Source organism: Eimeria tenella, genomic scaffold, assembly GCF_000499545.2.
Source record: "Eimeria tenella Houghton genomic scaffold, Eth_scaff364, whole genome shotgun sequence".
Taxonomy (NCBI): Eukaryota; Apicomplexa; class Conoidasida; order Eucoccidiorida; family Eimeriidae; genus Eimeria; species Eimeria tenella.
Window position 1 is genome coordinate 1 of NW_013544573.1, and position 9617 is coordinate 9617.

Here is a 9617-nt window from a genome sequence, read left to right on the forward strand (position 1 = left end):
AAGGCTTGAGGGTAAAACCCTCAAAAAAAGGGCTCAGCTGCTCCCGGGGGCCCCCCGAGGCCCCCTGCGAAACAGAGAGTACAAAAACTGTACCCTTTTTTGTTTTAACTTCTTCAGCAAAAGAAAAAAGGGACAAGTAATTCGGACACAACACTTTTGCTGCTGCTGCAGCACGGGGCCCCAGCAGCAGGGGGGCCCCCCCTGCTGCAGCATCTGACAACAGGGTACTGCCCGGCAAAGCTACCCAGGAGGCCCCCGGCAGCAGCATTCTTTGCTGTTTTCTTTTCAGCGAAATAAACCCCACAAAGCACTCCCGGGGGCCCCCCCGGGGGACCCCCGTGGGGGCCCCCAGGGCCCCCCCCAGCCTCCCGAGGGCCCCCAGGGGGCCCCCCCCTCCAGGGGCCCCCGGGGGGCTTCCCGGCGGGGGAGGCCCCCAACCCCCCGGGGCCCCCCAGCTGCGGTGTATGTACAGCTGCGTGCGCAAAGTCGCGAGGGCGTCTGCGACAGTTGTTTGGGGATTACTGAATTTGAGAAAAAGAGCTTTTCTTGAACAATGAATTATAAATATTCCTCGGCATTTGGAGTTGATTAAAACTTTAATTTGAGAGGATTTTAAAGAGACAGTTGAAGGAGAGAGGCGGCCCAAAGAAGCCTCGAAACAGGGCAAGGCGGCCTGAAGAAAAAAACCAAATACATCTATTTGCTATTTAGCTAACTACTTAATTAACAGATCAAATAAATAAATAATTAATTCAAGTAGCCGATTATCTGAATTGATTAATTACTTATTTATTGATAAGCATCGGCGAGCAAACAGAAAAACTAATCATTTCAAACAAACGAATAAATAGATAAATGAGTAGATAAATGAATAAATAAATATATAATTGATTGATTAATTAATTAGTTAGTTAGTTAATTACTTGAATAATTAATTAATTAATTAATTAATCGATTAATTAATGACTGACTTCGGACTTGAGTATATTTTTAAGGTAAAGTGCGAAGGTGAAAACGGGTTCCTCAGAATTTGCAGTTTTTGCATTTTTGGACTTTTTTGGAATTTGTTTTTCAATTTCTTTTTCATTTTCTTTTTCTTTTTCTTTTTCTGCTTCTTTGAGGGCCCAATGGAGGGCCCTGAGGGGCACTTTCAAGTCCTCAAGAGGCAAAACAAAAACTCTTTCTTGGCTTTTTGCAACAATTGCAAAAGAAGGGAAAATGGCGCTTTTGCGAATGCTGCAGCCCCGCAGCAGCAGCAGCGCGCGGTGTACGTACACCTCAGCCAGACGGTGCAGCGTGGGAGAGCTCCCCTTCCCAAGCCTTATTTCCCTCATCACACTGCCCCCGCTGCTGCTGCTGCTGCTGCTGCTGCTGCTGCTGCTGAAGTTGTACAAAACTGGCCCGTCTTCGTACGCACCCAGCGAGGGGGATATGTGTCGCCATACAGACACAGGCTTCAGCTCCAGCATCTGAATAAATAAATACACAAACAAACAAATAAATAACTAAATAAATAGATTAATTAATTAATTAATTAATTAATTAATTAATTAATTAATTAATTAATTAATTAATTAATTAATTAACAATAGATTTCTTTTTTGCTGCTGAAAGGACTATTTTTCATGTCGCCCTCGACCGAGTAGTCCCCTTATTACCATTAATAAACCAATTAATTGATTCATTAAATAATTAATCAATTAAATTAAATCAAATTAAATTAATAAAATTAAATTAATTAAATTAAATTGAATTAAAATCAACTAAATTAAAAGCTTGCTTTTATTTTTGTTTCCGGAAATTCCTCTCGAAGAATTCTTGGGACGAAATCGCCGAGATGGTTTTCGAGCCTTTTCGAATAACAAGGAGAACCCTAAACGCCAATAAATAAATAAATAAATAAATAAATAAATATTTGATAAAAGAATAGAAGAAGTGAATTAATTGGGATTTGAGAAGTGGAAAAATTTCAAAAAAAGAAAAATTGCAAAAGTATGAATGGCGGCGAAACGAAGAAAAGAAAAAAGAAAAGAATTCGTTTGGTTTAAAAACAAAATAAAACAATTAAATTAAATTAATTAAATTGAATTAATTAAATCGATTAAATTAAATTAATTAAATTAATTAAATTAAACTAAATAGTTGAAGTGTTTTACGCGGAAGCTAGTGGGCAAGTCTTCGAAAATAATTCGAATTTCGTCGAAGAGACGAAGAGACATTTGAATTTGTTTTTTTTTAATTTGGAAAAATTTATTTTTTTCTTTTCTTTCTCGAGCTTCAACTTTGAGAGAAAGCGCGAGCCAGGCGCTGCTGCAGCCGCCTGCTGCTGCTGCCGCTGCTGCTGCTGCAGCGTTCAGCAAAAACTGCTGCAGCAGCTGCTGTACAGACACCTCGCTCCCCACAGGCAAACTCACAAAGGACACAGACACCCCAAAGTCTCCTTTTCTTTTTTTCCAAATTAAAAGCACCTGCAGCAAATCAAAATAATTAATTTAATTCAATTAATTATTTTAATTTACTTAATTTAATTAATTAATTTAATTTAATTAATTAATTCAATTTAATTGAATTAAAAGATTCAATCTGTTCGTTTTGCTCGTTTTGGAATTTATTCAAATCTGTTTAATTCAATTTTTCGAATTTCCGACTTTGCTTGATTAATAATTGCAACAAATAATAAATAAATAAATAAATAAATAAATAAATAAATAAATAATAAATAACAAAAGACAAACCTTGACCTCGTGGTCTTCAAAGACAGTACCGGCAGTTGTGGATTTGAGTTCTTTCAAAAGAGAAAAAACTTTATTTATTTTTTTATTTTTTATTTTTTTAATTGCTGCTAAAGATTTTAAAAACTCTCTTGTGTAGTTAAACGGCTGCGGCACGTACGGCGGCAGCCGCCCCGCTGCTGCTGCTGCTGCTGCTGCTGCGGTGGGCGCAGCAGCGGGAGCAGCTGCAGCAGGAGCAGCAGCAGCACCAAAGCCGTATTCGTAGGGGGGCGGGAAGGGACTGCTGGGCAGCTGCTGCTGCTGCAGCTGCAGCTGCCGCAGCTGCATCTCCTGCTGCTGCTGCCGCTGCAGCTCCAGCTCCTGCTGCTGCAGCTCCCGCAGCTGCTGCTCCTGCTGCCGCAGCTGCTGCTCCTGCTGCTGCAGCTGCTGCAGCTGCCGCAGCTGCTGCTCAGCTGCATGCGCAGGGTTGTACGGCGGCGGCGGGTAATAGTTAAGGTGGCTGTGGGGCCCCACAGCTGCTGCTACTGTATAAGGGTCATATGGAGTGCCTTCTGCTGCTGCGGCTCGCAGCAGCAACAGCAGCAGCAGCAGCAGCTGCGGCAGCTGCAGTAGGAGTAGCAGGAGGCGCAGCGGCCGGCGGGGCCGTCGCTCTTGCTGCTCACACTGCCGCTGCTGCTGCTGCTGCTGTTGCTGCTGCTGTTGCTGCTGCTGCAGCTGCGAGGGGCTCCGGGGGAGCCCCTCTGCTGCTGCTGCTAGCATCGGGTGGTTTGGTGAAGTCCAAGAAGAAAAGGACAAAAGGAAAGAAATAAAGAAAAGAAGGAAAGAGAGAAATAAAAATAAAATAAAGAAACAAATAAGAGGCTTTTCCAGCGAAAATAAAGATATAATTGGAGAGACAGAGAAAGAAACGGAGAAAGAACACGCAGAATCCCTCTGCTGCAGCAGCAGCAGCAGCAAGCCGAGAGAGATCTCGGCAGCACCTGGGGATAAAACAAAACTGAAAAGACAACAAAAAGACAAAAACTCCTCTTAATAAATCAATTATTTAATCGTTTAATTATTTAATTGCTGGCTTCGAGTGTATGGACACAAGGAAGAAGCAGCGAGCTGGTCTGCAGGCTAGGGGGCTCTGCCTTCGGCAGTTTGGCCCTTGATCTTGGCCTTTTTGTTTGGTGAGTTGTCTTTATTGATTTAATTTAATTAATTTGTTTTGTTTTCACTCAAAAAGGAGCGTTTGAGACGCAAAAACCCACAAGACCGGGCCGATTGCTGCAGTCGGCAGCGGTCCTTGAGGCGGCTGTTTCTGCAGCGGGGATCTGCTGCAGCTGCTGCCTTTGACGCGGAAACAAAGCAGCAAATAATAAACTTTAATTAATTCCACTGTAATTTCATTTATTAAAACTAAAATTAAATGCAGAAGCTGCAGCAGCTCTTGCGCGGCTCGCAGCGGCTGCTGCTCTCCCCAGGTGTACGTACACCTCAAACCCAAACGCACACCGAAAACCCTCTCCAGATTCTCCCAAATATACTTATTTGAAATTTAGAATTAAAATAAGATAGAAATATTTATTTATTTTTCATTTACCCTTTTTAGCCAATTTAAAAGAAAATAAAAGGCAAAAAGATCTTCTCCCTTCCCCGCCGCTGCATCGTTCTTAGCCGAAGTCCCAAACCCTCTTCTTCTCTTTGGCCATTTTTATTCCCACCACTTGCATAGTAATTAACTCAGTAAACCCTAAACCCTAAACCCTAAGTCTTCTTTATGGCATCTAATTCCCTTTTGCTGCTATCGCCCACTATTCCTGCAGCAGCTAGCTGCTGCTGCTACTGCTGCTGCTGCTGCTGGCGGCCGCTGCTGCTGCTGCAGTTGCTGCTGCTTCTCTCTTTTAGGTTTGCGGCTGCTTCTTCTAAATAGGAAAGGGGGAAGTTGTTTGCAGAGTAATAAATAAATTAAATAAATAAACAAATAAACTGAAATAAATATATAGATAAATAAGTAATGAATAAATAAATGATAAATAAATAAGTAAATGGAAGTTTGTTTTAATTGTACAGAAAATATAAACAAAAGTGCAGCAGCAGCAGCACGAAAGTGTGCAGCAAATGCAAATGCATTAATTTGCAAATGTCTTTGAGATTTGAATTCAAATAAATCCAGTTGCGGATTATAAAAGAAGGATTGCATTTCACCCTTTAAGCGTTCTCTGTGCTGCTGCTGCCACCGCTGCTGCTGCTGGTGCTGCTGCTGCCGCTGCTGCTGCTGCTGCTGCGTCGCCTGAGCCGGCGCGGCCCCGCAGCAAGTTGGGAGTCGTCTGGAGCGCAACGAAGTAACAAAATTAAATAAATTAAATAAACTAAATGATTAAATTTAATTTATTTAATTTAATTGTTAATTGATCAATTAATTCACATCTCGTCGTCTTCGGGGGGCGGGAGGTCGTCGGCCTCGCGCTGCTTGTCCGGGGGAAACGGCAGCAGCAGCAAAAAGTTGCGGTGAAACAGCCCCGCTTTCTGCGGTTTTGCTGCTGCCTTTCTGGCCAAATGAGTGGCCTCTTTGAGGGATTCAAGAGAAGTTTCGAAGTCCAAAAGAGCAGCTTTTTGTCTTTTGTCGGAGACGAGAGCAGCAAGGTCTGCTGCAGCGTGCTGCTGCTGCAGGTAGCGCAGCTCGGCGAGGGCGTAGCCGCAGCGAAACAGCTGCTGCTGCTGCTCGTAGACTGCAGCAAGCCGCTCGAAGAACTGCAGCAGCTCCTGCTGCTGCCGGTCTGCTGCTGCTGCTGCTCCCCACTTGTCGCGCAGGTCCCGCGCGCCCAGCCGCAGGTACGCCACCAGCAGCCGGCTTGCTGCAGTCCACTTTGCTGCCAGCAGCGGCAGCTGCTGCTGCTGCTGCCGGTAAGCTTCTCCTTTCAAATTCGGATCTCCCAAAGCCACTTTCAATTTGAAAAAGTCCCCGTACCTGTACAGACACTCCGCCAGCAGCAGCGCGAACCTGTGCAGGTACTGTTCAACATCCCGCTGCTGCTCGTCCACGCTGCTCAGCTCGTTCAGCACTTCTTGCATGCCTTCCAGACTTCCTTCTGGGAAAATTTGCTTCATTTCCAGGTCTTTTGAAGTGGAGTACAAAGCCCTCAGCCGCAGCTTCAAGTCGCTTTCGTCCAGCGCCTGCACCTCCGCCACTTGCTGCTCCTCCGGCGAGAAACGCGCGCTTTCCGGCGCTCCTGCTGCTGCTGCTGCAGCAGCAGCAGCAGAAGACGCAGCAGCGGCTGTTGCTGCTGTTGGGAACGCTTCTGACAGCCGCAGACCCGAAGACGCCCCGCCCGCCCACTCTTCCGCTGCTCCGCCCGCAGCAAAACTTGAATTCGCTGCTGCCACCGCCGCCACTGCAGCAGCAGCCGCCCCCACGCGCCGGCAAACCCGCAGCATTCTCGACTTGATTGCAAATGCGAAAAAAGGGAAAGAAAGCAGACAATTCGGCGCCAAACGCTGCAGCACGTCCGGCACCCGCGATCTTCGATGCCACCTCACCGACCTTCAGCTCCCGGATCCAGGGGAAACCCACGCTAAGCATGCACTCTAAACGCAAAAATCAACAAATAAACTTCTTAATTCCGCGAGTTGCTCTTTATTTTCCCCTGAAGACAGCGTTTAATTCGAGGATCGCACTGCAGCAGCGGCGCCCGCTGCGCCCAGCCAGCTGTAGCCGCTACACAACTGTTCGCGGAGCCGCGCTCCCCCGATTCTCCCCTTAATTCTTATCAATTTGCTTCCAAATTACTTCTAATGAAAGCTTTTCAACTTCTCTTTCTCTTTTTGCACTCCAAATTCCAATTCGAGGAGCTATTGGGGAGCTTTCCGCCGCCCGCAGCTGGAGCGATCCGCCAGTCAACAGACAGTGCTCGCTCGCTGCTGCTGCTGTGTTCCCCGTTGCTTTCCTCTTTTTCCCTTCGAATTTTAATTCGAAATGCAATTTTAATTCTATCTTCAAAGTAGTTTTCCACCACCGACGCAAAATAACTCAAGATCGGCCCCGCTGTTCTTAAATTTCCCAGCTCCCTGGTGCTAAGATGCATGCAAGGGAATCCCTCAGCCATGCAAAGCAGCAGCGCTCTCTGGGAGGCACCAGGGCCCAGCTAGCTGCAGCTAGCTGTAGCTAGCCACGGCTAGCTGCAGCTAGCTGCAGCTAGCTGCGGAGCTGCAGCAGCAAGTAGCAGCACGCACCCCACAGCCTCAGGGCCTCAAACGCAGCTGCAGCAGCACTCTTCCTGCTGCTGCTGAACGGCTGCAGCAGCTTAAATTCATTAATTAGAAAATCTCCATTTCTTTTAACGTAAAATATTTGTCTTATTACGTACATTTGCCCCTAGCCACACACACTGGCAAGCAGCTGCTGCTGCTGCTGGCTTTACCTAAACCCTAAACCCTAAGCCCTAAACCCTCACCTGTACGGCTTTGCCAAACGCTTGCTGCTGCTGCTGCTGTAATTTAGGTGCCCCAGGGCCTGCTGTTTCTGCTGCTTCTAGTGCTGTTCTAGTGCTGTTGCGGATTCCATTGCAGCGTTTAATTTGCTGCTGCTGCTGCTGCTAGTACTGTTGATCCTAGTGCTGCTAGTACTGCTGCTACTGCTACTGCTAGCACGGGTGTTGTTGCTGCTTTCCTGTAACTGTTGCTGCTGCTGCTGCTCTTGCTGCTTGTAGTATTACTACTGCTGCTAGAGCTGCTGCTGTTGCTGCTCTTTGTATTTGTGCTGTTGCTCCTGCAGTGTCTAGCACCTGCTGCTGCTTGTGCCGTTAGCACCGCTGCTGCTGCTGCTGCTGCTAGTACTACAGCTGCTGCTGCTACTGCGCGTGCTCGTTATTGCTGCTGCTACTGCTGTTAGTGTCACGGCTGCTGCTGCTGTTGCTGCTGCTTCGTCGGTCCGCCGTTGCTGCTGCTACTGGCACGTGTTGCTGCGGCCGCTGCCACCGTTGGTGTTGCTGCCGCTGCTGTTATTGCTGCTGCTGCTGCTGCTGCTTAGTGCTGCTGTTGCTGCACTTTTTGAATTCTTTTGCTCTTTCTCCTCTTTATTCTTTTTAAATGCGATGTAGGAAAAAGTATAAAGAGACAAATTGGCGATGCAGCCTCTCCAGGTTAAAATTAAAAAGAATAGAAAAAGACGCACAAAATAGCAGCAGCAGCAGCAGCGGCAGCAGCAGCAGCTGCTGCTGCTGCTGCTGTTGCAGTAACAACGGCGGAAACTGCAGCAGCGGCAGCAACCAACACATTTGCGCCAGATGCTGCTGCACTCTTTACAATGCAAAAGGCCACACCTCGGCCGCTGCTGCTGCTGCAGCCGCTGCTGCTGCTGCTGCTGCTGCTGCTGCTGCAACGGGACAAAAGAGACAGCGGCCGAGACAAAGGGCCTTCTTCTTGTCTCTCCTTCAGTCCAAATGTATTGTGCGTATCTTTAACAAAAAAAACAAAAGCAAATAACTAATTAATTATTAACTAGTCTGTTACCAAATTGCTCAATTAATAATAAATAAACAAATTAATTAAACCAAACTGATTAATGACCCATCAACTAATAAACCAATCGAACCAATTACCTTCCCAATTACCTAATTAATTATTTAATCTAATTAATTAATTAAATTAAATTAAATTAAATAAATAAATAAGTAAGTAAATAAATAAATATATAAATAAATAAATAATTAAACTTACTTCTGCTGTGGGCGTCGCTACGGGGCAAATCGGACAAGATACCACAGGGCGGCTGCCCCTGCGGGTTTCTAGCCTTCCGACGCAAGCTCTGAATAAATAAATAAATAAATAAATAAATATTATTTAAATTAATTAATTAATTAGTTGATGTTAATTAGTGCTAAGTGCTGTTTTCCCTGTTAAAATTGACCCCAATATGCTTATAGTGCTCCTGCTGCTGCAGCGCCAGCCCCGCTGCCGCTGCTGCTGCTGCTGCAGCTGCTGCTGCTGCAGCAGCTGCTGTTGCAGCTGCTGCTGCAGCTGCTGCTGCTCCTTCAGCAGCAGGCAGCGTCTACGGCGACACAGGGTAAAAGTAAATACTTAAACCCTTTCATGAATATCTACATAAACTGCCCATACACAATTCCCTATACAATATTAATGTATATATATTAGATATATATTGTGCATACATATTACATATATATATATATATACTGTGTATATATAGATATACACATATAACATATATATTATATATATCTATGTATGCATATATATATATATATATATATATATGTATATATATATATATAAATATATATACCGTGCATATATATTACATATATATACTCTTCATCTATGCATACATATAGGTACATATATATATATGTATAATATTTGTATATATATACCTATAATATAAATAGGTATGTAGATATATATATATATATACCTATATATATATATATATATATATATATAGCTATATATATATACATATATATACACATACATATATATATATGCATGATGGATTAAAATATATGCATGCAAGCTGTGTGTACATACACTCGAAATAGGGAATTGTATGTGAAACAGGAAAAGCGAAAAGCATGTTTAAATGCATGCATGCATTTGGCGTGCAAAAATGCACTTAAAGAAAAATTAATTGAATATTTCCGCGACTTCCAGGCCTGCATGCAAATAAAAAGGGAATTTATTGGCATTACAATGCATGCAAAATGCATGCAAAATGCATGCAAAATGCATGCAAAATGCATGCAAAATGCGTGCAAAATGCATGCGAAAGTAAAAAATCAATTTTCCTCTTTTTGCACTAAATGCATTTGCACTCATGTTCGTGAGGTGTATGTACAGCGCTGCATACAAAGCAACAGTAACTGCATGCAATTTGTTGTTGCA

General features: G+C 44.3%; 2 protein-coding genes across 2 annotated transcripts; both read right to left on the minus strand.

Annotated features, from left to right (window-relative positions):
* Nucleotides 1-959: 959 nt before the first annotated feature.
* Nucleotides 960-3491, minus strand: ETH_00003045 (uncharacterized protein; the record flags this gene model as incomplete). The annotated part of the gene is made up of 3 exons (XM_013379610.1): nt 960-1469; nt 2157-2468; nt 2736-3491. The coding sequence occupies 3 exons, from the start codon at nt 3489-3491 to the stop codon at nt 960-962; spliced, it is 1578 nt and encodes a 525-aa protein (XP_013235064.1).
* A 1647-nt stretch (nt 3492-5138) lies between these two features.
* ETH_00003050 (uncharacterized protein) lies at nt 5139-6152 on the minus strand (the record flags this gene model as incomplete). Its single annotated transcript, XM_013379611.1, has 1 exon — nt 5139-6152. The coding sequence occupies one exon, from the start codon at nt 6150-6152 to the stop codon at nt 5139-5141; it is 1014 nt and encodes a 337-aa protein (XP_013235065.1).
* Between the last annotated feature and the right edge of the window lie 3465 nt (nt 6153-9617).